The sequence below is a fragment of the Aquarana catesbeiana genome, linkage group LG12 (genome assembly GCF_042186555.1).
Source record: "Aquarana catesbeiana isolate 2022-GZ linkage group LG12, ASM4218655v1, whole genome shotgun sequence".
Classification (NCBI taxonomy): domain Eukaryota; kingdom Metazoa; phylum Chordata; class Amphibia; order Anura; family Ranidae; genus Aquarana; species Aquarana catesbeiana.
Window position 1 is genome coordinate 34775959 of NC_133335.1, and position 26060 is coordinate 34802018.

General features: G+C 42.1%; 1 protein-coding gene across 1 annotated transcript in view; it reads right to left on the reverse strand.

Annotated features, from left to right (window-relative positions):
* Positions 1–1341: 1341 nt before the first annotated feature.
* EDN3 (endothelin 3) overlaps positions 1342–26060 on the reverse strand; it is a 234318-nt gene continuing 209599 nt past the window's right edge. The window contains exons 4-5 of the mRNA XM_073607549.1: positions 21446–21548; positions 1342–4066 (exon numbers count right to left, since the gene is read on the reverse strand). Of these exons, the coding sequence (XP_073463650.1) occupies positions 21482–21548 (67 nt within the window). The 3' untranslated portion in view covers positions 1342–4066; positions 21446–21481. The remainder of the gene's footprint in view (positions 4067–21445; positions 21549–26060) is intronic.

A 26060-nucleotide genomic window follows, 5' to 3' on the forward strand; every position in this document is an offset into this window, starting at 1 on the left:
TGTGGGAGTCAGGACAGAGACACTCAACCCACTAGAGCCTGTGGTGGTAGCGATGGAAAACCAGGATGGCTATGAACACCGGACCTAATGTGCCGAGGTTCCCTCTCAGCCTTCTATAATCAATTACCATTGATTATTAATCTATTATCTACCATAGGTACCCCCAAGGTATAGCTGCTCCTGATGAGTGGAAACAATCAACAAAAGGCATCAAACTTTTCCTATTGTTATAATGTTATGCCACATTAACCATGTGTCTACTATGGGTTTGATTTGTTTGGTAATGAACCTGCAGTACACTCACAAGTGTATAAAAATAGTAACAAATATAAAATTGATTGATGATTCAACAATGCTACTATATTATGAATTTTATTGTGCCATGTTTTTATCATGCCTAATAATTCTGCCAATTGCATATTGATCTACTATTAATGTTATCTATTGCACTACACTCTTTTGTGTTTATAATAAACCATTCTGAATGTATTGATTGATTCAATCTACCCAAGTTTTTTTTTTTCATATAATGTCCCAGTGTCCCCTCTTTTCCCCCTTTCCCCTTTCTTACCAATGTGCCAAGGGGGTCACGGAACACAAGTCCGTGTACTCTGAGTTACTGAAGGAGGACACGCCCTAGGAAAGACATTGCAGTAGTCTTAGGCTGCTTTCACACTGGGGTGGTAGGGGGCGTCGGCGGTAAAACAGCGCTATTTTTAGCGATGTTTTACCACGGTATTCGGCCGCTAGCGGTGCGGTTTTAACCCCCCACTGGCGGCCGAAAAAGGGTTAAAACCACTCGTGTAGCGCGGCTATAGCTGCGGTATAGCCGCGCTGTCCCATTGATTTCAATGGGCAGGAGCGGTTTAGGAGCGGTGAGTACACCGCTCCTTCACCGCTCCAAAGATGCGGCTTGCAGGAGATTTTTTCTTCTCCTGCCAGCGCACCGCTTCAGTATGAAAGCCCTCGGGCTTTCACACTGAACAAACAGCGGAGGCTGTTTTGGGGCGGTTTGCAGGCGGTATTTTTAGCGCAATAACGCCTGCAAACCGCCCCAGTGTGAAAGGGGTCTTAGTAACTCGGAGTACACAGACTTGTGTTCTTTGATCCCCTCGGCACATTAGGTCCGGTGTTCATAGCCGTCCCAGTATTCCATCGATACCGCCACAGGCTCTAGTGGGTTGAGTGTCTCTGTCCCGACTCCTGCGGCAGCTCTTGGCTCAGAGCCCGGGGCTGCATGCAGCATTACATCATGGAGAAGCCATCTGGCTCAGTGGATGGGATTACTCTGGCTTACAATTTCTGTGACAGTCATGTTTTCACTGGAACCATGTGAGTACATCCTGTTATCCTTTTCACTGTGTTATTAAAAAAGGAAGTTTTACACTAGGGGAGCGCTTCCCTTGTCTTTTCCCTTCCTATTCTATTGATTGTCTATTCTGCAACAGTGTATGTGGGCAGTATCAGCCTGGCACAGTGGAATTGCCCATTCTTTCATCATCTCTGCTAGTTACAGGTCTGTGATTCCTCACATACCCATAATAAATTACAGGGGACAGATTGCTTGTGCCTTTAGAACCAGTCATGAGGAAGGTTGGGTTGTGTGAGGCAGATCAGGCTACAAATCTTCAGATAAATATAAATGTGTGTAATGAATTTTAGCTCCTGTTTTATTTGGTTAAAATTTTACAGTCTGCTGGTTTTGCCATGTTTCTTTTGTTTAAATTAGCCTGGTATTTTGAGGCACTACCCCTCAGGGAACTGGAAACATGAGTGTCTCTGAACTACAAAGGCTCCAACAATATATACACCAGCTGTTTGTTTTTTTTTTTTTAAGGCTCATTTAGCTTCTGGGATTTGTCCAGCCCTACTAAAGTGGGCAGTATCTCTAAAACAATCTGCAGTGTATTAGAACCAAAGACTCTACTGGGGCAGACTACAAGGTAGCTGTAATGTCATGCTCTTATGTGTCTACATGGCAGACGGCGTGGCTCTCTTCTTGGGTACTGAGTGGTCCACACTGAGCAATAAGTCTTTCTGATTCTATGTTCAATAGAAGACAGGTTTTGGTTGCGTGACTGACAAGCTCTCCTGCTATTTAGCCTTAAAGGAATCATGCCAATAGCAGTCACTTTTCAGTGCGACACCTAATTGTTTAGATTTGTTCAACCACATTGTGCACGGTACACCAGAGCAAACAAACTACACTTTACTGAAATCAGACCTCTGAACAGTGACTTCTGCTTAGTTGCTTCTGGGTTACTTGACAATTCCCCTTTACCGTGTTGCATAAGTCAGTTCATGTCAGATATAGAGAACTGATGGGTGATAGTTTGGCATTTTTCAGCACGGTGGAATGTAACCTAAAGTTGCGATTGTTCATTTTTGTAGTCCTTTGAGGTTTTTTCCAATGATCGGGGCACTGTGTGCTAGGAAAATTATTTTCCTCTTCGGGTGACTTTTAAACTGCAAGGTTGTATATGGTCCAGATTTCCATTTCTTCTGATGCTGAAATGATAGTTGCAGTTCTAATGCGTTCCAGCTGAGAACAAGGTCATTTTAAACAAATCCATCAAGATGAGTTGTTTGTTGTTCACACTGTAGTGATTGTAGGATAACTGTGTCACTCAGTCTCGAATGCAAACACTCAGAGGATCGGGATATGGCTGGCTGATTTAGCAAAGCTTTCCTATGCATAATTAATCTCTTTAAAAGCTATGCAGTAAATTTAACACAGATTCTCAGCAATACAAATACAATACAAGAGGCTTGTTTGGTATATTGGCTTTACATGTCATAAAAGGTTAACCCCACTAAATGCCTTTCAGTAGATGGGGGTGAGGTAAAAAATGTGCATATAAATTTTTACTTCGTTGTCCCCTACTGGTTGAATTCCTCACTCCAGACAGTCCAGCTTTTTCCTGAGCTGCAGCCCCCTTTGTTTTCATGACCTGGAGCCTTAGATGCCCAACCAAAGGGAAGTTCCTAGCATGTGACTGTCAAAGGACCCTGTCAGGACAGCTGAGGCTTCCAGTCTCCCTGAATAGTTGGGAGTTGTGAAGAAGGTGCTGCAGAGGTGGGTGGGCCTAGAACAAGCACTGTATTCTGGGGGTTAGCCAATGGCACCCTCAGATGTGACAGATAAACTTAACTGCCATTCTTCAATTACTGGGTTAATGTTATATTACTTACAGAGTACATATGCACCGTGTATATAGTTACTATTTTGAGTGGAACTACCACCAAGACATTGACACTTTTCCCCTCCAGGTAGCTTAACACGTTGTAGGTTTTAATTGGATTAATCCTTTGAGACATATTTCTCTGGAGCTCTCAATATCTCGCTTAAACTTCTCTCATTCTATATGAAACCTTTAATCTTAAGAGAGTTTTGTAATTTTTCTCTGCCAAATCACAAGGGTCCTCCCTCCACCCAATCCTCAGAGAAGACTGGTCAGGATGGCATGTATGAAATCACTTTTTGTAACAAGGATGTAAGAGATACTCCCGGTCTCTTTCCATCATCCGTTCAGTAGCTCTCACTGTGAGCTTGATTTAATATTATAAGTGCTTTGAGAGGGTAATGATGGGAAGCAAATCCTTCTTTAAATGAAGCAGCAAATTAACTTTATTAAGGTTTCAAAGTACATGGACTACATGGATGCTTTTAGGGCAACGCCCCAGGTGATATATAGCACACCCGCGTCACCCCACACCCACTGAAAAGCAAAGTGAATTAGCCCTTTTCTCTTGTTTTGCAGGTCTGCAGCACATTGCATTGTGCACCTCTACTGGTGCTGGCAGTGGACTGTTGGACTCTCTACGGACAATTCCCTCCAGTGTTGTAGGACGTACCCACTGTCGTTCTTCACTTCTCTACACAAAGACTGGATATGAGGTAAGGACAATTCTTTAGAATGTAAAATGCTTAGTGTCACTTGTGCCTGAATGGGTGACACTTTTAACGGGCGGCTGTGTCCGCTATCTGGTTGTCGACCTATAAGCAACAAGTCATTAATCAAGAAGTGTCTCCGAAACTCACTTGTCCTAAATGACATCTTCAAACCTAGAGAGAGGAGATAAATCATTACAATTATTCAAAATGTAGTCGTAATGGATTAGCAATACCTGTAAAATATATATATTTTTCACTTGTAGATCAAATTACTTATAATACCAGATTGGAGGGGTAGAGCAGCGTTTCTCAACTCCAGTCCTCAAGGCGCCCCAACAGGTCATGTTTTCAGGCTCTCCATTATTTTGCACAGGTGATTTGATCAGTTTCACTGCCTTAGTAATTACCACAGCTGTTTTATCTGAGGTCAATCCTGAAAACATGACCTGTTTGGGTGCCTTGAGGACTGGAGTTGAAAAACACTGGGGTAGAGCATTCAAAACATGGAAGAGTGATGGCAAAATAAGATCAACCAAATGGTACATCAGTTCTGCCCCTCCAATTCTGCTCTGAAAGAACGGCACCCATGGGCTGTTCCTTCAGAGCGCATGCACCAGTGATTTCCAGTACATGCAGCTGGTGGCATATCTCCTAAACTGTACAGGTTTAAGAGATATTTTCAATACCTATAGGTAAAAGTTTGCAGAGGAAGTTTACTTCCTCTTTAATTTCTGAAATGATTTGTTTTGGTTTTTTTGTATGTATGCATGGGTTGTTACTGACATGGTAAAAATTTTATGTCGATAGCACCTAGAAAAATGGTGACGTGTTTAATACCTATTTTACCCGCTGTATGTCTCAAGCATGTTTGAATCCACCTACCATTACAAGCATCAAATACTCTTTGGGTAAAATAATACTTCCTAAGATTCATTTTGAACTTTCCTCCTGCTACTATGGAGGTCAAGTCCCTGTGTTCTTGGTCTTCATATTAAAAATATTGCCCACCAGAACCATATTCACAGCCTTCATGTATGAAAGGTTTCAGTCATGTCTCCCCCTTTCCCTTCTTTCCTCCAAACTGTATATACTGTATAGTCTCTCCTGATATACTTTATCCCCCAGGCCTTGTTTGATACAACAGGTCTATATGTAGTTATCGCTGCCCAACAGTAACCCCTCAGCCGTGTTTGACTGCATTTATCTCTTTCAAGTGTGTGTATATAAAGTCCTAATTGGGTAATATTTGCACATTTGTTAATTAAATTGATTTGTATAATCTATGACCCCTTGATGTAAGTATTTTTAGACTGTAGTGCAATCAAACACACCCTGCACACAAATGATGCTGATTGCCAACCTTCCCATCTGCAGCTATACTACTCATTCCAATAGTGTTGGGTGGCCTGGAGGACATCCAGCAAAGAACTTTTAGAGGTCAGATGTGTTGAGATGACTGGAAAAGGAATCTATAGAACTTTAGGACCCAAACGGATATATGTTAATAGTAATACACTTTAACGCACCACTACAGTAGTGGCAATGTACATATTGTGTGTTCACAAAAAAATAAAATAAAAGGTTCATGTCTGTTTTTGCCTTGGCATGTGTTAACAAGCTGCATTTGTGCATTTTTTCCTTTATTAATTTTAATTGTGCTCAGCTTGCTTTATCATTCCAAATCGAGTGCAATGTACGTTATTAAACACATTGCTGCACTTTATAAAAGGCCCATTTACACCTGAACTGTTTTTTTTTTTTTTTTTTTGATAGGTTGAGAAGTTCATTGCAGCATTCCACATGCTGTAGTGTGTATGGGCCCTAAATGTGTTTTAAAATTGCATCCCATAGTGTGAATATATCCCTAACCCCTTATCTACTAAGGTAAGTTTATAAACACCCTGGTATACAAGGGTTTAAACAAGCTCACGTAAGCTTTGGTATTCATTATTTCAGTCAGCAATCTGTTTCAAAGTAAAAGTGAACAGGGTGGCTCTAGAGTTGCCCAATCACTTTTACAGAACCATTATTGTAGCGCCTGCAGTTATTGGTCTCTCCCAGTCTCCTGGTGAGCTTGGGGGTCACAGTAAAATGCCCCAACATTGACAGCAGCATGAGCTTGGAGCACATATTCCCCCCAGCCCCCCCCCCCCCCACCTCTGTGACGAATGAACCCAGGAGCGATGTGTATTCCATCATTCCCCGGTTACTGCAGTTGTGAGAGCAGCAAACAAGCATGATCTGTGCTTGATGCAGTGGAGGGCAGAGGTTGCATTAGGGTTCTAATAGATCCCAGATGTTACCAGCCCATGCTATCACATAAGGGCCCTTTGTGGTAGCAACAAAGTTAAATGAAGTAAAATTACCGTGTCAAAAAAAAAAAAAAAGAAATTAAAACGTAAAAGCACCCCTGTTGCCTGTGCACACACACCCATAGGTAGACAAAGATAAATTATTTCAGAACTTTTTCCACCTTTAACCACCTCACTTACACCCCCTTCCTTCCCAGGCCATTTTTCAGCTTTCAGCGCTGTCACACTTTGAATGACAATTGTGTGGACATGCTACACTGTAACCATGTGACATTTTTTATCATTTTATTCACACAAATAGAGCTTTCTTTTGGTGGTATTTAATCACCCCTGGGTTTTTTATTTTTTCCTAAAAAAAAAAAAAAAAAAAGACCAAAAATTAAGAAAAAAAAAAAAAGGATTTCTTAGTTTCTGTCAGTAAATTTTGTAAATAAGTAATTTTTCTCCTTCACTGATGGGCGCTGATGAGGTGGCACTGATTAGGAGGCACGAATATGCCGCACTTATGGGCACTGATAGGTGGCACTGTTGAGCACTGATAGGCGGCATTGGGCACAGATAGGCGGCACTGATGGGCATTGATGGGGAGCACTGACTGGCATCACTGATTGCTGGCACTGATTGCTGGCAGTGGTGGGCTTACATTGCTGGCACTTAATTGTAATCAGGGCACTGATGATCAGTGCCCTGATTACATACCTAGATGTCCTCTGTGAGGAGATGCCGCTGTTCGGCTCTCCTCTACTCACACTCTGTCAGTGTGAGGCGAGGAGCGCCGATTACCGGCATCTCTGTGTTTACATGTGACCGACTGTGATTTGACACAACCGATCACATGGTTAAAGAGCCGCGGCGCGCCATGTCCTAGCAACACAGCGCGGCTGCGTGCCCCCCGGAGGCGCTTGGAGGGCTCTCTTCAGATAACCCCACAGATTCTTAATCGGATTCAGGTCATGGCTCTGACTGGGCCATTCCAAAACTTTAATCTTCTTCTGGTGAAGCTGTTACTTTGTTGATTTAGATGTATGCTTTGGGTTGTTGTAATGCTGAAAGACGAATTTCCTCTTCATGTTCAGCTTTCTAGCAGCAGCCTGAAGGTTTTGTGCCAATATTGACTGGTATTTGGAACTGTTCATAATTCCCTCCACCTTTACTAAGGCCCCTGTTGCAGCTGAAGAAAAACAACCTCAAAGCATGATGCTGTTACCACCATGCTTCAGGGTGGGTATGGTGTTCTTTTGGTGATGTGCAGCGTTTTTGCGCCAAACATATCTTTTGGAATTATGGCCAAAAATTTGAACCTTGGTTTCATCAGACAGACCACAACTCATTTTCCCACATGCTTTTTGGGGGCTTCAGATGCGTTTTTGCAAAATTTACCTGGGCTTGGATGTTTTTCTTCATAAGAAAAGGCTTCCATCTTACCACTTTACCCCATAGCCCAGACATATGAAGAATACGGGAGAATGTTGTCACATGTACCACACAGCCAGATATTCCTGCAGCTCCTTTATGTTGCTGTAGGCCTCTTGGCAGCCTCCCTAACCAGTTTTCTTCTCATCTTTTCATCAATTTTGGAGTGACCTCCAGTTCTTGGTAATGTCACTGTTGTGCCATAATTGTAGGCTATGACTAAAAAAAGGTCAGGAAAGACCTACTAGAACAGCTGACCTTTATTTGGGGTTAATCAGAGGCGCTTTAACCACTTCCCTTCCCGCGTATTGTCATGACATCCGCAAGGTGGCACTCATCCCGGGCGGGTGTCACCAAGAGCTGATGCACGTGCCCAGTGGCCGCGATGTCTGCCGGGCACACGCGATTGCTCATGACAGAGCAGAAATGTGGATCTATGTGTGTAAACACACAGATCCACATTCTCTCAGGGGAGAGGAGACAGATTGTGTGTTCCTTGTTTTTAGGAACACCGATCGGTCTCCTCCCCTAGTCAGTCCCATCCCCCCACAGTTAGAACACACAGTTAGGGAACACCTTTAACCCCTTGATCGCCCCCTAGTGCTCACCCCTTCACTGCCAGTAACATTTACACAGTAATCAATGGCTATTTATAGCACTGATCGCTGTATAAATGTCAATGGTTTCAAAAAAGTGTCCTATCTGTCTGCTGCAATGTCGCAGTCACGATAAAAATCGCAGATCACCGCCATTACTAGTAAAAAAATAATAATATTAATAAAAATGCCATAAATCCAATAACCTATTTTGTAGACGCTATAACTTTTGCGCAAACCAATCAATATACGCTTATTGCGATTTTTTTTTTTTTTTTTTACCAAAACTATGTAGAAGAATAAATATTGGCCAAAACTGAGGGGAAAAAAAATTGTTTAACCACTTCAATACCGGACATTTTCACCCCCTTCCTGCCCAGGCCAATTTTCAGTGCTGTCGCATTTAGAATGACAATTGCACGGTCATGCAACACTGCACTCAAATGAAATTTTTATCATACCTCGAGATGGGAGGAGAGGACGTGAGGACGTAGTGTCTGTCACGGAGGGAGGAGTTCCAGAGTGCTAGCCAGCCGCCGAAGCGGAGAGAGACGCCGAAGCCGCGGGAGGCCCGCAGACAAACAGCGGGATGAGATACACGGTTCCCCCGCAGGAGGAACGATAGTGGTACCCGGCTCAAAGCTCTGCAGGCCGGAACGCTGAAAGAAGAGCAACTAGAAAGCGGCTGAAATAGAGCGCCAAGGAACGACAACAGACATGGCGAGATACTGAACCCCCCCCGCCTTACTGGAACCCCTGCTCGTCCCCCCGCCCGGCTGAATAAAAACCCCCCCAAAAGGCTGTAAGTACCTCTTGATCAATGAGAGGGGAAGGAACACAACAAAGAAGGGCAGAAATCAAAGGTAACCATTATAGGTCTAATAATACAGTGATGACATGCTTGTGCTTGTAACAGTCGGGTCCTCTCTGAAACACAGCCATGCATTCGGTATACATCTGATTACTAAGGTATGAGCCTTTAAACATATGATACTGAACAGAAATATAAGTCTGGAGGAACAGTGATCAAAGAAGCTATAATAGTGATCAAAGACGGTGTCAGTAACATGTGTGTGTTTGCCTAAAATAGTTTGGATATAGAAAAGTGGTTTAAACGGCACTAAGGGGAGAGGTTCAGTCAACTGGATGGAATTCTAGAGACGCTAGTTGTATAGATTGGAGACAAGGTGTGATCGGTGGGTGCATGGACTGGAGTACTAATATACACAAAGCTGGAGGAGAGACTGAGCAAGAGCGGTAATAGAGAAATCTAAGTAATATATAGGACTGGGTTAGAAGGAACAGTAGACTGGCAGGCACACTCACAAATTGTGACCAAGCAGACGTATAAAAAAAAAATAGAGGAAGAGCCAAGCAATAGCGATAATAAAGAAGTCACAACCTAAAGTAAAAGGGAACAACATACTGACTACCAGAAATAAACAGGAGAAACGGAGAGGTTGGGCAAGAATCTGGAGGTTTTTTCAAAGTGGACTAAAATCGTAACCGATAAAATAGCATCTGAACCTAGATTAAAGGGCCGGTAATCGGATAGGGGAGAAAATCAAACAGGAGAAAGACATTTGAAAAGATTGGGGTGCATGTTATCCCCAGGCACTACACTCTCCCTCTCGCCGCCCCCCCCCATACTCTATATATATTCCTCCCTACCTGGACTAAAGATCCATGTCCCCCCACTGAAGTGGAGGGAAGATTGGAAATCAAGACTGGGGAAGCGAATAAGAGGGACAAGAAAGAGAGATAAAACGAGCAAAAGTTTAACTAAAGTAACAAGGGGGAACCCCCCTAAGTCCCCGAAAGATGAACCAGCGGTCAGTACATTAAAACAATACATGACACAAGGAGTTAGCCCAAGGATTACGGACACTGAAAGACAAGGTCAAAATAAAGTAGAAAAAAAAAAGGGGGGGACCGACAAAAAAACAGGAGAGACCCCGGAACATTCTAGAGAAGATTTGTCTACAGACGGAGACCAGGATCTCAGTGGAGCTGAAGGTGGTCCATCTGGGACACCCCCACTAACCAAGGGAGAGATGAGCGAGATGCTTCTGTGAATGGAAAATTCGATAAAGAAAGAATTTCAAAATCTGAGAGGAGACCTGGGACACATATTAGAAAGAGTGGAGATTACGGAAAAAATTACAGAAGAACAAAAACAAGAATTAGAAACTCTCAGACAGCAAGTTAAAAGAACACAACAAAATCAAAAGATAATATTATACAGGTTGGAAGACCAGGAGAACAGGAGTAGACGAAAGAACATCAGGATTCGCTCAGCTCCAGAAAAAGAAGGGGAAGATCTGAAGAAAATGATTAATACAATATTTGGGCCCTTGTTAGATAGAGGAGGGGAGGACTGCTTAAAGATAGAGAGGGTACACCAAGTGGGATATGCCCGCAACTCGAGGACAGAACGACAGGGATATTGTTGTTAGATTTAGATTCTATGAAGACAAATGGGAAATCTGGAAGAACCCGAGAGGAAAACCACCTATAGTGATCGAGGGAGCGGAAATTCAGATCTATGTGGATTTAGCTCAAGAAACCTTATCAAGAAGAAGACTACTTAAGCCATTACTGGATACAATGAGAATACAAAATATTAAATATAATTGGGGATTCCCGGCCTGTCTGAATGGACATAAGGGAGGGAGATCTGCTAGACTACGTTTTCCGGAAGACCTAGAAGAATTCTGCAAAAGATTGGACATACAGGTCCCAGAACTACCAGGCTGGACGACAGAGGACTAAGGGGCCTATTGTAGGAGGCTAGCCCATATAGGATTGGGTTATAGTAAAAATAAATAAATAAATAAAAAGGGTTTTCCGCTGGGGAAGGGGGGGGGGGGGGATTGTAAAAAAAAAATGAGGCCGTAATAAAGAGTATATAGGGACCGGCTGGACCACCCCGCTCTAATAGCCAACTTGAGTAGGGGTGGAGAGGAACACTCGGAACTCCACCTTAGGACAGTGTTTCTCAACTCCAGTCCTCAAGGCGCACCAACAGGTCATGTTTTCAGGATTTCCACTATTTTGCACAGGTGATTTGATCAGTTTCACTGCCTTAGTAATTACCACAGCCATTTCATGTGAGGGAAATCCTGAAAACATGACCTGTTGGTGTGCCTTGAGGACTGGAGTTGAGAAACACTGCCTTAGGATATAGGGATTCAGAGAGGGCTCGGATGGAGACCCTTGATGACCTTAGGGGCCCTGAGGGGCCAATATGGGTAGGGGGGGAGGAGAAGGGGGGGGGGGAAGGGGGGGTGGGAATACAAGGTGCAAGCAGAAAATAAAAATATGGGGAATAACTCGACATAAGCTAGAGAGGCGTAATAAACAGGAATCTGACAAAAATGACAACACTTAAATTTTTGACATACAATGTAAAAGGTCTGAACTCACCCTCTAAAAGATACAAAATACTAAAAGAATTGAAGGGATATGGGGCAGGAGTAGTATTATTACAAGAAACCCACCTGACACATAAGTCGAATATTAGATTGTGGTCTAAGGATTTCCCGACGTGGTATTATGGAGACACAATTTCCAATAGATCAAGAGGAGTGGCAATAGGATTGGCAAGTGATGTACAATTCAAACTAGAAGGAAGAATGCATGACACGGAGGGGAGATTCCTTTTTTTAAAGGGGACACTGGGAGAATTAGAATGCACTATTGCAAGTATATATGCTCCTAATAAAAATACAGCAAAATTTCTGTTAGGTACACTGGAAAAATTATTAAATTTTAGGAAAGGGGGATTGATTGTAATGGGAGACCTCAATGTATGTCTAGAGCCTGTAGTGGATAGTACATCCGGTGTGCAGGGGACGAACAACGAACAGCTAAGAAGGGTTAGACAGAAGCTCTATGAGAACCAATTGGTAGACATTTGGAGGATTAGGAATGGTAAATCAAAAGACTATACGTTTTACTCCCCTGTACACCGGACGTACTCTAGGTTGGACTACATATTGTTAGAACATGGTTTATTGGAAAGGGTAGTAGACACAAAAATAGGAATTACTACACTATCAGACCATTCCCCCGTAGAAATGGAAATGCGAATTGCACAATTACAGAGACAAGCACCCCAATGGAGAATAAATGAGGATCTATTATTAGACGAGGGTGTGACCCAAAGGGTGGAAGAGGAACTTAAACAATATTTCAAGACAAATGAAACAGGAGATGTCTCGGGGGGTGTGGTTTGGGAGGCCCATAAGGTGTACATAAGGGGAATACTAATAAAAGAAGGAGCTAGGAAAAAAAAAAGAAAGGAAAGATAAAATGGGAATCCTTTCGACAGAAATATTTAACATTGAACAAGAAGACAAAAAACAGAGAGGACTCCATAAGGAAATATACCAAAGGTTGACAGAGAAGAGGGAAGAACTGAAAAGCTTGATAGACCAAGAAACAAAGGAGAAATTCTTCCTAACAGCGAAAGAGAGATATCACTGGGGGGATAAAACAGGGAAACATTTAGCCAGAATGCTCAGGGAAAAAAAAATCTCGTAATTTCATTGGCAAGATACAGTCAAAACAGGGTTTAATGGTACATGAGACAAAAGAAATAGGGGAAACTTTTAAAAACTATTATAAAGATCTGTATACAGGGGATCAAAACGGGGGGCAAACAAAAGGAAAAGAAAAGGTAAGGAAATTCTTAAAGAACGCTGGGATACCTAGGATCCAGGAGAACGATAGGGAGACCTTAGAGAAATCAATCTCGGAAGAAGAAGTAAAGGAAGCATTATTAGATACAGCACAAGGGAAAAGCCCAGGGCCAGACGGATTTACCGCATATTATTATAAAAAATTTAAAGATATTCTGATACCGAAGATGTGCCAGTATATGAATGGGCTGGGAAAGGAATTCGAGCTGAGTAGGGAAGCGCAAACGGCTACGATCACGGTTATCCCAAAGGAAGGAAAGGATGTGACCCTTTGCTCTAGCTACAGACCAATATCGCTATTAAATGCAGATACGAAGATCTATGCAAAAATATTAGCAAAAAGGATGAAAGGACTAATGAACACAATAGTTCACCCGGACCAAGTAGGGTTTGTAGCGGGAAGGGAAGGGAAGGACCACGGGGTGAGAACCTTGCTTATACTCCAAAAGATAAAGGAGGACGGGGCCCCCGGTCTACTTCTGTCGAGCGATGCCGAGAAGGCGTTCGACAGAGTGGACTGGGGGTTCATGTTTCAAACACTAGAAAAAATGGGAATAGGTCCAAAGATGTTGAAAAGAATAAAAAGTCTATATAGTCAACCAAGAGCAGCAATTAAGATTAATGGAGTTCTCTCGGATTTCTTTGAGATGAAGAGAGGGACAAGACAAGGGTGCCCGTTGTCCCCACTCCTTTTTATTCTATCCCTAGAGCCGCTCCTCGCAACAATTCGCAACGATCCCGATATTAAAGGATTTAAGGTGGGTAATGAAGAGCACAAGTTATCGGCATTTGCCGACGGCGTGCTCTTTTATATACCGTGTTTATCGGCGTATAACACGCACAGGCGTATAACACGCACATTCATTTTAAGAGGGAAGTTTCAGGAAAAAAACTTAAATTTTTAATAAGGAACTTTGAAGCAAAATAAGGGTCAGTGCCCATCTGCAGTCTCGCCATTGTCATCAATGCAGCCTGATCAATGCCCATCTGTAGCCTCACAAGTCCCATCAATGCAGCCTCATTAGTCTACATCAATGCAGCCTCACCGTTGCCATCAATGCAGCAGCCTCGCCATTACCATCAATGCAGCAGCCTCACCACTGCCATCAATGCAGCCTGATCGATGCCCATCTGCAGCCTAGAGGGGACAGGGTAGGGGGCGGGACAAGTGCCGACCGATTACATACAGTGAGAATCTCCTATGATAGACAGAACAGTGGTCCAATGGCGGCCCAGGAAACGGGACTTTCTATTATAGAGGCCGCCAAGTAAACAGGAGATTCTCACTGTATTTAATCTGACGGCGCTCATCCCGCCCCCCTCCCTGTCCCCTCAGAGGCAGCTAAAATTGAAGTATTGGCGTATAACACGCACACGCTATTTGCACCCGATTTTCATGGTGAAAAAGTGAGTGTTATACGCCAATAAATACAGTAACTAAACCTGAGAGTACACTGCCAAAGCTGATTAGAACATTTAAGCAATACGGAGAGTTGGCAAATTTTAAAATTAATATGGGAAAATCTGAAATCCTAAATATAAATTTAAGAAAAACAGAAGAGGAAAAGCTGAAGAAGGAGTTCCAATTTATATGGAAAAAAGAAATAAAATATTTAGGAATAAAAATTAGCTAATTCCCTAGAGAAAATATATAAAAGAAATTATATCCCCCTACTGGACGAAATTAGGAAAGAAGGAAGAAAGTTACAGAGCAGGTCAATATACTGGATAGGACGTATAAATGCTATTAAAATGACTTTGCTTCCAAAAATTACGTATAAATTCCAAATGTAACCTATTGGACTACCATCGTACTTCCTCAGAAAGCTCAAAACAATGCTAACAAACATTATATGGAAAAACAAAAAGCCGAGAGTCTCCTTTAAGACACTAAGACAAGAGAAAAAAAAGAGAGGGTCTGGCAGTGCCGGATGTTTTAACATACTACAAAGCTATAATCTCGTCACGAGCGATAGAATGGGCAAGGGATAATCAAGAAAAAAGATGGGTGAATATAGAAAAATTTTATAGTAAGGCACAGTTAGGGGTAATTATTTGGAATCCCCCCCAACACAGAACGATAGATGAAAAAACACATTTGTTAACACGGGTAGTATTAAGGATATGGGACACAATTTATAAGCAGTTAAACAAAATTTACAACTCACCGTTATTAAGATTAAAAGATAATGAGTTTTTTTGCACTTGGGAAAATAAGTATAGGGGGGAATTGGATAAAGAAAGACAAGGTGGAGCTTAGGGAGATAGTAAACAAAAGGAAAATTAGGACACTTCACGAGTTAGAACAGAACACAGAAACATGGGTGATTAATGGATGGAGGTACTCACAATTAGAAAGGTTTGTTAAAAAGTTACCACAGCCAATAAGGTCAGGAGAAGAACTGACGGGGTTGGAAAAATTATGCACCTCAGAAATCACAAAAAAATACTATCTCAAAATTATGCAAATTAATATTAGTAGAAGATGAAATAGAGATACCCACATTCATTAAACAATGGGTAAAGGAGCTGGGGACACAGACAGAGTTAAACACGATTAAAAAGATTCTGAACCTTACCCATAGCTCGGCAACAGACACAAAAACAGCGGAGACGAACTACAAGTGCTTAGTGAGGTGGTACGTAACACCAGATAGGACCAGTAAATATCAAAAAGAGGTGTCGGCAAACTGTTGGAGGGGATGTAAGGAGGCGGGGACAATGGCACATTTATGGTGGAGGTGTCCGATAATTCAAGAATATTGGGAACAGGTATTAAGCACTGTCAAAGAGATTACTGGGAGAGAGGTGAAAAAAGATCCATGGTTGGTGCTCTTCCACGGCATTGATGGGAATGAGAAACAATATAAGGCATCGTTGGTGCCACACTTAATTAACGCAGCAAAAAAGTTAATCCCTAATAATTGGAGGAAAAAAGAAAGCCCGCAGATATGGGAATGGATAAATGCCGTGGAAGAAACCTATAGCATGGACAGGATTTATGGTAATAGGGAAGAAATGTCTGAGGGGAGAAAAGACAAATGGAAGTGTTGGAGAGAGTTTAAGAGATCATGGAGTTACACAGAGAAAATCAGGATCTAGCTGAGTTATTTATGGAAGGGTTATTGCACGAGGGGGGGGGGGGGGGGGGGAATAGAGTAAAAAAATTAGGGGATATGGGGAACTGAGATAATATAATAAAGGTTGAATTTTTAAATACTAATCCTAGAAGAGAGAAGGAAGGAGAGGGGTTATATAAGGATAAGGGACTATAATATATGTTGGGAACTGTACCCTTTCCATCCCTTGTATTTTTTTATATTGATGTGAAAATTAGCCACAGTGGTGTGAAAAATGGAATAATAGAGACGTATATGAACGGAAAAGTTGATTGTTGTCTCGCATTCAAGAAACTGAGTAGCAACAAAAAAAAAAAAAAAATGAAATTTTTATCATTTTTTTTTCCCCCCACAAATAGAGCTTTCTTTTGGTGGTATTTGATCACCTCTGCGTTTTTTTGTTCTTGCGCTATAAACAAGAGTGACAAGTTTGAATATTTTTTACTTTGCGTTCCTCAGTTTAGGCCGATATGTATTCTTCTACATATTTTGTTAAAAAAAAAAAAAAATCGCAATAAGTTATAGCATCTACAAAATGTGGGATAGATTTAACGCATTTTTATTATTATTTATTTTTTACTAGTAATGGCGGTGATCTGCGATTTTTATCGTGACTGTGACATTGCGGCGGAGACACATCAACTTTCAGCGCTGACGCACTTTGAATGACCATTGTGCGATCATACAACACTGTACCCAAATAAAATTTTTATCATTTTTTTTCACACAAATAGAGCTTTCTTTTGGTGGTATTTAATTTTTAATTTTTGGTGGGATTTTTATTTTTTGCTAAACAAAAAAAGATGGAAAATTTTGAAAAAAAAAAAAAATCATGTTTCATAGTTTGTTATAAAATTTTGCAAACCGGTAATTTTTCTCCTTCATTGATATGGGCTAAAGAGGCGGCACTGATGGGCACAGTTAAGGCGGCACTGATGGGCACAGTTAAGGCGGCACTGATGGGCACAGTTAAGGCGGCACTGATGGGCACAGATAAGGCGGTACTGATGGGCACAGATAAGATGGTCCTGATGGGTGTCACTTATGGGTGGCACTGTTGATGAGGGACTGATGGGTGGCACTGTTGTCTATTGTTAGGTGGCACAGTTGGGCACTGAGGAGCTGGCGGCAGCTCTCTGATCGGGACCGATGTCCCTCTCATGGCCGCCAGTGATCACGCTGTCAGCACGAGGAGAAAAAATAGCCGATTACCGGCTCTTTTTACATCACATGATCAGCTGTCATTGGCTAACAGCTGATCAAGTGGTAAGGGGTCGGGATCGACCCTTTACTCCGATCTGTGATCCAGCGAGTCTCATAGACTCGCTGATCACAGAGTGCGCCACACGCCCTGCAGGGAGCGCTCGGGCACGGAAGGACATCAATAGACGTTTCCCGGCAAAGCAGGTCCACGCTGTAGCCGTCATTAGGCTATAGCGCGGATCTGAAGTAGTTGAAGGTGGAAAAAGTTCTGAAAGGATTTATCTTTGTCTCATTTTTTTTTACATCACAGAAACCTGACATTTTAACAGGGGTGTGTAGACTTTATATCCACTGTGTGTATATATCTATATATATTATACACACAGACAAATTGCACCACACGTTAGCTATTGTCCTTAATGACAGAGTGAAAGCAGTAATTCTTGGGCCATTGTTAAAGGTTAAGGGTGCATTCACATCTACAAATGCACCCTGCCTGCAATTGGATGTAATACTCCCAGAGGGGGTTCCCGCAATTAGGCAGCCCCACTAAAAACAATGGGAAGCTGTCAGCACCCACTACTAATCACGCCCACTTGTATGTAAGAGCTCATGTAGCAATCACATGTGAGTGAACAACCCTGGACGTGGACTGATTGTGTCCAGGGCCGATCACTGCTTGAGAGATTACACGCGGGTGGGCAAAGTTAGCTGCGAGAGCTCACAACCTTTAATTGCTTTCAATGGGGCTGCCTACTTGCAACTAATCAAGGGGAACCCACTGGGTTTCTCGCATCTAAAACTCTAAACGGATAACCTGTATGGGCTTTTAAAAGTGTTGCATATGGACAATTTTGAGTACCCTCATTTTTTTTATATTTAAAAAAAAAAAAATGGGTATTGTATTGTGTTTGCACTAAAATTCATTTTATTTTATTTGTCTCTGAAAATATGTGTTTGATACAGTAGCACAAATAATGTGCAACATAACAAATTGCAACTGCCAATCAAAAGCTATACAATTGTTTTTGAGAGTTAAAGTAATTTCCAGAAAGATGTTAAAGTGTGTGTGTGTAAAATTGCTCCGGTTAGTTTAATAGATATACAGTACTGTACAGCATTTCTTCACACCTGCCTAAAACTTTTGCAAAGTAAGAATGCTTTCAGAAATAGAAGTGGTAAGTTTATTTTTACTAATTAACAAAATGGAAAGTAAATGAACAGAAGAGAAATCCAAATCAATATTTGCTGTGAACACCCTTTGGCTTCAAACCAGCATCAATTCTTCTGTGTATACTGGGTATAAATGGCACACCATTTTTAAAGGAACTCGGCAGGTAGGTTGTTGTAAACATCTTGGAGAACTAACCACATATCTTCTGTGGATGTAGGCTGCCTCAAATACTTCTGTCTCTTCATGTAATCCCAGACAGACTCCATTATGTTGTGATCAGGGCTCTGAGGGAGCCAAACCATCACTTCCAGCACTCCTTGGTCTTCTTTATGTTGAAGATAGTTCTTAATGACTTGACTGTATGTTTGGGGTCGTTGTCCTGCTGCAGAATACATTTGGGGCCAATCGTAAGCCTCTCTGATGGTATGGCATGATGCAAAAGTATCTGCCTGTATTTCTCAGCATTGAAGACACCATTGATCCTGGCCAAATCTCCAACTCTATTTGCAGAGATGCAGCCCCAAACTTGCGAGGAACCTACACTATGCTTCACCGTTGCCTGCAACTCATTTACTCCAGAGCACCTGCTGCCATTTCTCTACACCTAAGTTTCTATGTTTTCATGCATAGTTGAGTTGCTTAGCCTTGTTTCCACATCGGAGGTATGGCTTTTTGGCCACAATTCTTCCATGAAGCCAACTTCTGGCCTGACTTCTCCAGACAGTAGATTGGTGTACCTGGGTCCCAATGGTATCCTCCAGTTCTGTGCTGATGGACATCTTCTGATGTCGGAGAAGCATAATGTGTCTTTCATCTGCTGCATTAAGTTTCCTTGGCCAACCACTACACCTATGGTCCTCAGTGTTGCCAGTTTCTTTGTGGCCTTTCAAAAGAGCTTGAGAAGCCCATCTTGAAACTCCTAGTCTGCTTTGATATTTTTGGCTGGGAGAGACCTTGCTGATGCAGTAAAACTAGCTTGTGTTGTTGCAGTTCTCAGTCCTGCCCTAGTGTATGACCTATGGCATGAAACTGTCTTCCGTAACCTCACCTTAGTATCAGAGTTTGGCTGTTCCTCACCCAGTTTAAGCCACCTACCTTCCAAGACACCTTGTTCTTCTATTCACTTAAATGACATTGACTGTATGTTTGGGGTCAGTCGTTGTCCTGCTGTAGAATGATTTTTGCGGCCAATCACACACCTCCTGTATGATGGATAAATCTCTGCCTGTATTTCTCAGCATTGAGGACACTATTGATCCTGACCAAATCTCCAACTCCATTTGCAGAAATGCTGCCCCAAACTTGCAAGGAACCTCCACCATGCTGTTGCCTGCAGACACTCTCTTAGACAATATTTCACATTTTGAGTCATCAGTATTCTGCACCCCCAGTTCCTATGTTTTTATTTTTTAGTCACTTCGCCTTATTTCCACGTTGGAGGTATGGCTTTTTTTTTTTTGCAATTTTTCCATGAAGACCAATTCTAGCCAGACTTCTCCGGGCAGCAGATGGGTGTACCTGGGTCCCACTGGTTTTAGCCAGTTCTGTGCTGATGGCACTGCTGGACATCTTCTGATATTGAAGGGAGTAAGCATGATGTGCCTTTCATTAAGTTTCCTTGGCTGATCAGTGCATTTACGGTCCTCAATGTTGCCTGATCAATGGTGTCCTCAATGCTGAGAAATACAGGCAGATACTTTTTCATCATGCCATACCATCAGGGAGGGGTGTAATTGACCCCAAATTGATTTTGCAGCAGAACAATGACCCCAAACTTACAACCAATGTCATTAAGAAATTTCTTTAGTGTAAAGAAGAACCAAGAGTCCTGGAAGTGATGGTTTGGCCCCCGCAGAACCCTGATCTCAACATCATCGAGTCTGTTGGGATTACATGAAGAGACAGAAGGATTTGAGGCAGCTTACATCCACAGAAGATCTATGGCTAGTTCTCCAAGACGTTTGGAACAACCTACCTGCCAAGTTCCTTCAAAAACTAAATGTACCTCAAAGAATTGATGTTGGTTGAAGGCTGGTCACACCAAATATTAAATTTGATTTGGACTTCTGTTTGCTCACCTTACACTTTATAAATTGGTCAAAATAAACAATTAAAGTATTTTTGAAAGCATTTTTACTTTATAGTATTTCTTCAAACCTGCATTAAACCTTTGCACAGTATTGTATATGTGAATGGAATGAGCTTGGCATAGTGCATGGCATAAAATATATATATATATATATATATATATATATATATATATATATATATATATATATATATATATATATAAAAAGACTTGTTTGGAATATAAATGTCCAAAGAATGGGTATAGGCTTCAGGAGTCCATAAACTAGACAAGAAAAGATGTGACAACAAAGGGGGTTTATTACATGTGGACATAACTACTACATGAAATAAGGTCAGCACAGCAGTCTGTTCTGTGTGCAGAATAAGGAAAAATCTCTAAAATGTCTTTTCATCTTTTGAATTGTTCTTTTACTACAGATAACCACTTTATGTTCCCATGCGATATTTGCTAATTAATTGATATTTTTTTTCCCATTTCACTTAACGTCTATTGCTCACACTTATGAAATGTACAGCCTGTAAGTTATTGATTTTTGTGTTGTTCTGTGTGTGAAAAGTCTATTTATAAAAATGATTACTTGCCATAATACAAGTTATCACTGTAACTGAGTGCCTGAAGCACTCTAATGATTGATCTTCACATGGGCTTGTACAAAGAGATCAGGAAAACATGACAGTTTAGTGGCTTCTGATGACTGGTGTGGGAAATGGCCCAAAGAACTGGTTGCACAGGAAAAAAATTCTCCAGGTAAAAACTGTGGATTTTATTACAGCTACTTTTATTTGATTTGCCGCTAACTTGTACTTGAGCATTTCTGGTCTGTTAATAAGGGAAAGATGATCTGCATGGAGATCCTGAAATGACCTGTATAGCTGCATTGACCTTGTAACTGGACCCTATTCATTATATGCCAGGTGTGTGTATCCAGGGAGTCATACCTGATGTGCTGCAGGCCTCACCCCAGTGGCTGGCCTTCATGCTGCTGCACGCATCCTTGTCTGTTTTATTCTGATATTTCTCTGTCTTCTGCGGACTGAAGGCCTACAACGAGCAAAAGAGAAGAAAGATGTGTTGTGAGACTATGCTGTATTTTTTCCAGTCTGTGGGTCAGCACTTACATACAGTTACTTAAAGTTAATTGCAGCTGTTGCAGCCCTAAGCTTGTCTTAACTCCTATGACGGCTGCAACATAACACCTAAGTCATTGATTATCTATTCTAGAAGAATGCTGACCACTACATCATTGCCAGTTAAAGGGTTAAATGTTCCAGTGCAGATCCTTCATTTGTCACGGTCTTTGCAGACTGCATACAATGCTAAACATACGGCCTCCTCAGTCTGCACCTCACGGCTTCTTTTTACATCCTGCTGTGCTAGATGGAGCACCTAGGTTACAGTAGATAGGTTGCCCAACCTCCCAAAACTGGGAAGTTGTTTTTAATACAGCAGCAAAAAAATGTGAGCCTTTGTACAATTTTGTATTTACTGTGTGTTCATACTGGGAAGATTTCTTCTCACTTTGTGCCTTCCAGTCCAAGTGATAATTGCTACTTGTGTAAGGCCTCATGCATACTGGAAGTTGTAAAAAAAAAAAAAAAAACAGTAACATTAGCTGTAGAGTGAATTTTTCTGCTTTTTTTTGGCATTTTTTAGCTGTAGCGTTTATTAGCAAAACTATACTATACAAGAAAAGCTTATGGCTCAAAAGACTCTGAACTCTCCTTTTGGCCCCACATCCAATCACTTTCCAAAGCTTGCCGCCTCAACCTCCGCAACATCTCTAAACTATGTCCCTTTTTAACCAATGAAACCACAAAGCTCCTGACTCACTCCCTGGTTATCTCTCGTCTTGACTACTGCAACTCCCTCCTCATTGGCTTACCTTTAAATAGACTATCCCCCCTTCAGTCCATGAGGAATGCTGCTGCCAGACTCATCCACCTTACAAACCGCTCAGTGTCTGCTACCCCCCTCTGCCATTCCCTCCATTGGCTGCCACTTGCCCAACAAATTAAATTAAAAATACTGACAATAAGTTACAAAGCCATCCACAACTCCCAGCTACATAACTAGCCTAGTCTCAAAATACCAACCTAATCGCCCTCTTCGTTCCTCCCAAGACCTCCTGCTCTCTATCTCCCTCATCACCTCCTCCTATATCCGCCACCAGGACTTCTCCCGAGCCTCGCCCATCCTCTGGAATTCCCTACCCCAATCTGTCAGACTGTCTCCAAATGTATCCACTTTTAGGCGATCCCTGAAAACTTTCCTCTTCAGAGAAGCCTATCCTGCCTCAATCTAACAACTGCACTCCATTAGCTCATCCCCCACAGCTATTACCCTTTTGTATAACTTGACCCTCCCTCCTAGATTGTAAGCTCTAACGAGCAGGGCTCTCTGATTCCCCCTGTATTGAATTGTATTGTAATTGTACTGTCTGACCTAATGTTGTAAAGCACTGCGCAAACTGTCGGCGCTATGTAAATCCTGTATAATAATAATAAAAAACGCTGATAAACGCAGAATAGTCTGTGGTTTTTCATGCCAGAAAATGCCCCTGCCAAAAACTGCTGATAACAGCCTATGTGTGCATGGACACATACATGCTGTGGAGTTTCTTGGTTGTAGAAAAAAACGTCTAAAGCCAAAAACAGCAGCTGTAAAAATGTGCAGTATGCATGAGCAAGTGGCTGAAGAGCTGGTCTAGTAAGGAGGGGTTTGGGTTCCTGGAGGACTGGGCCGACTTCTCAGTCAATAACCAGTACTATAGAAGGGATGGACTGCACCTAAATGAGGAGGGTGCAGAGCAGCTGGGAATGAAGATAGCCAAAAAGTTAGAGGGGTTTTTAAACTAGGCGATGGGGAGGGTCCAGAGTTAGAGATAGTCAGCACGGAACATAGTCCAGAGGGTAGTATTGGGGGCATTAGTGGTAGGTTGACCAAAGCACATAAACCCAAGGTAAGTATAGTAGAAAGTCCTAGTTGCAATCTCGGAACACCCAATAAGAGGATAATATGCAACCGGTCTAAACTACGTGGCATGTTCACCAATGCCAGGAGCCTGGCGGACAAGATGGGTGAACTAAAGATACCGTAATACGAGGAGGATTTGGATTTTGTGGGAATTTCAGACGTGGTTCAACGGCTCTCACGATTGGCTGGCAAACATTCAAGGGTATACCCTTTGTCGCAAGGATAGAGAGGTTAAAGGGGGAGGGGTATGCCTATATATCAAGAATAATGTACAAGTGAATGTGAGAGATGACATCACTAAGGGAGCTAGGGAGGAGGTGGAATCCTTATGGGTAGAGCTCCAAAGGGATGAAGCTAAGGGGTAAATAATACTGGGAGTATGCTATAGGCCCCCTAACCTGAGGGAGGAAGGGGAGACAGATCACCTATCACAATTTGGATTAGCAGCAAGGATGGGAAGTGTTATCATAATGGGGGATTTTAATTATCCAGACAGACTGGGCGGAGGGAACCGCGCATTCATCTAAGGCTCGCCAATTCCTATATGTCTTGCAGGACAATTTTATGGGTCAGATGGTAGATGCACCAACTAGAAATAAAGCGTTACTGGATCTACTGATTACCAACAACACAGACCTGATCACGGATGTGGAAATGCAGGGCAATTTAGGTAACAGTGATCACAGGTCAATTGGCTTCAGTGTAAATCACACGAATAGGAAACATAAGGGGAATACAAAGACACTGAATTTCAAAAGAGTCAACTTCCCTAAACTACAATCCTTGCTAGAAGGCATAAATTGGGATAAAATCTTAGGAACAAGGAACACGGAGGAGAGGTGGGTTTGGGTTAAGAGCATATTAAATAAGGGCGAACAAAAGTCCTTGCTGGCTTAACTCCAAAGTAAAAATGCATATAAAAGCAAAGGAGAAGGCCTTCAAAAAATACAGGGTTGAGGGATCATCATCAGCATTCATACTTTATAAAGAATGCAACAAGAAATGTAAGGGTGCAATAAGGACGGCTAAGATAGAACATGAAAGACACATAGCGGAGGAGAGCAAGAAAAATCCCAAGAAATTCTTTGAGTATGTAAACAGTAAAAAAGGGAGGACAGACCATATTGGTCCCATAAAGAATGAGGAAGGACATCTGGTTACGAAGGTATTGAATTTCAAGAAAAAGCAGAAACCCCCCCATGGGTGGGTGGGACTCTAAAAGTGACCAAGAAAAAGAAATTATATTGAAAATATATTTATTTAATCACATGTAAAAAGACTTCAAATTATGAAGCGGCAAAGAAATACATCAATAGAAAATAAAGGAATTGGGCTCATCCTAATTTAGCCTACATGTGTCTGTATATCACTATGTAATATAATTCCTTATTTCCTATTGATGTATTTCTTTGACGCTTCATCATTTGAAGTCTTTTTACATGTGATTAAATTAAATATATTTTTGATAAAGTTTCTTGTTCTTGGTCACTTTTAAATTCCCACCCACCCATGGGAGTTTCTGCTTTTTCTACCAATTTGGGATGCGGTGACCTTGAACCTATGACTCCACAGATTTTGGAATTCTCTTTTTTTAAGGTATTGAATTTATTTTTCTCCTCAGTCTTCACGAGGGAATCGGGGGGCTTCAGTTACCAAAACTGCAGTGTTTATCCTCATGACACATCAAGAAGCACCTCCATGGTTAACAGAGGACAGAATTAAAATTAGACTTGGGAAATAAATCACCAGGGCCAGATGGCTTGCACCCAAGGGTACTTGGGGAACTCAGTCAAGTAATTGCCAGACCATTGTTCCTAATTTTTACTGACAGTCTACTGACTGGAATGGTACCAGCTGATTGGAGAAAAGCCAATGTAGCACCAATATTTAAAAAGGGCCCAAAATACATCCCTGGGATTTACAGACCAGTTAGCCTAACATCAATAGTATGTAAACTCTTGGAGGGGATGAGAAGGGACTATATACAAGATTTTAGTAATGAGAACAGTATCATTAGCAATAATCAGCATGGATTCATGAAGAATCATTCTTTCCAAACCAATCTATTAACCTTCTATGAGGAGGTGTGTTGCCATCTAGATAAAGGAAGTAGGGCTGCTGAAATTAATCGCAGCATCGATGCATCGCGATTCGGGTGTCCCCGATGCGGCATCGATGCATGCGACCCGAAAAATCGATGTCTGGCCCCGCCCTCTCCCGGGAGAGCGCTCCGTACGTAAAGCTGTTACTAGTGTGTGTATTTTCCGCTCATGTGACTCTCGGCCGCGCCTCCCTCCTCTGAGTCCCCTGATTTCAGCCCCGCCCACTGACTGGAGCTATCAGGTCAGAAGAGAGGCGGGCGGGGCTGACATCAGGAGAGACGTGAGAGGAGGGAGGCGCGGCCGAGAGTCACATGAGCGGAAAATACACACACTAGTAAAAGCTTTACGTACGGAGCGCTCTCCCGGGAGAATTCCCTGCTCAGGAAAGATGTGACAACCGGCAGAACACCGGCGGCTGGAGTGGAGATCGGGGGGAGATGGTGAGCAGGCAGATCGCCCTGCTCATTACAGGTTGCCA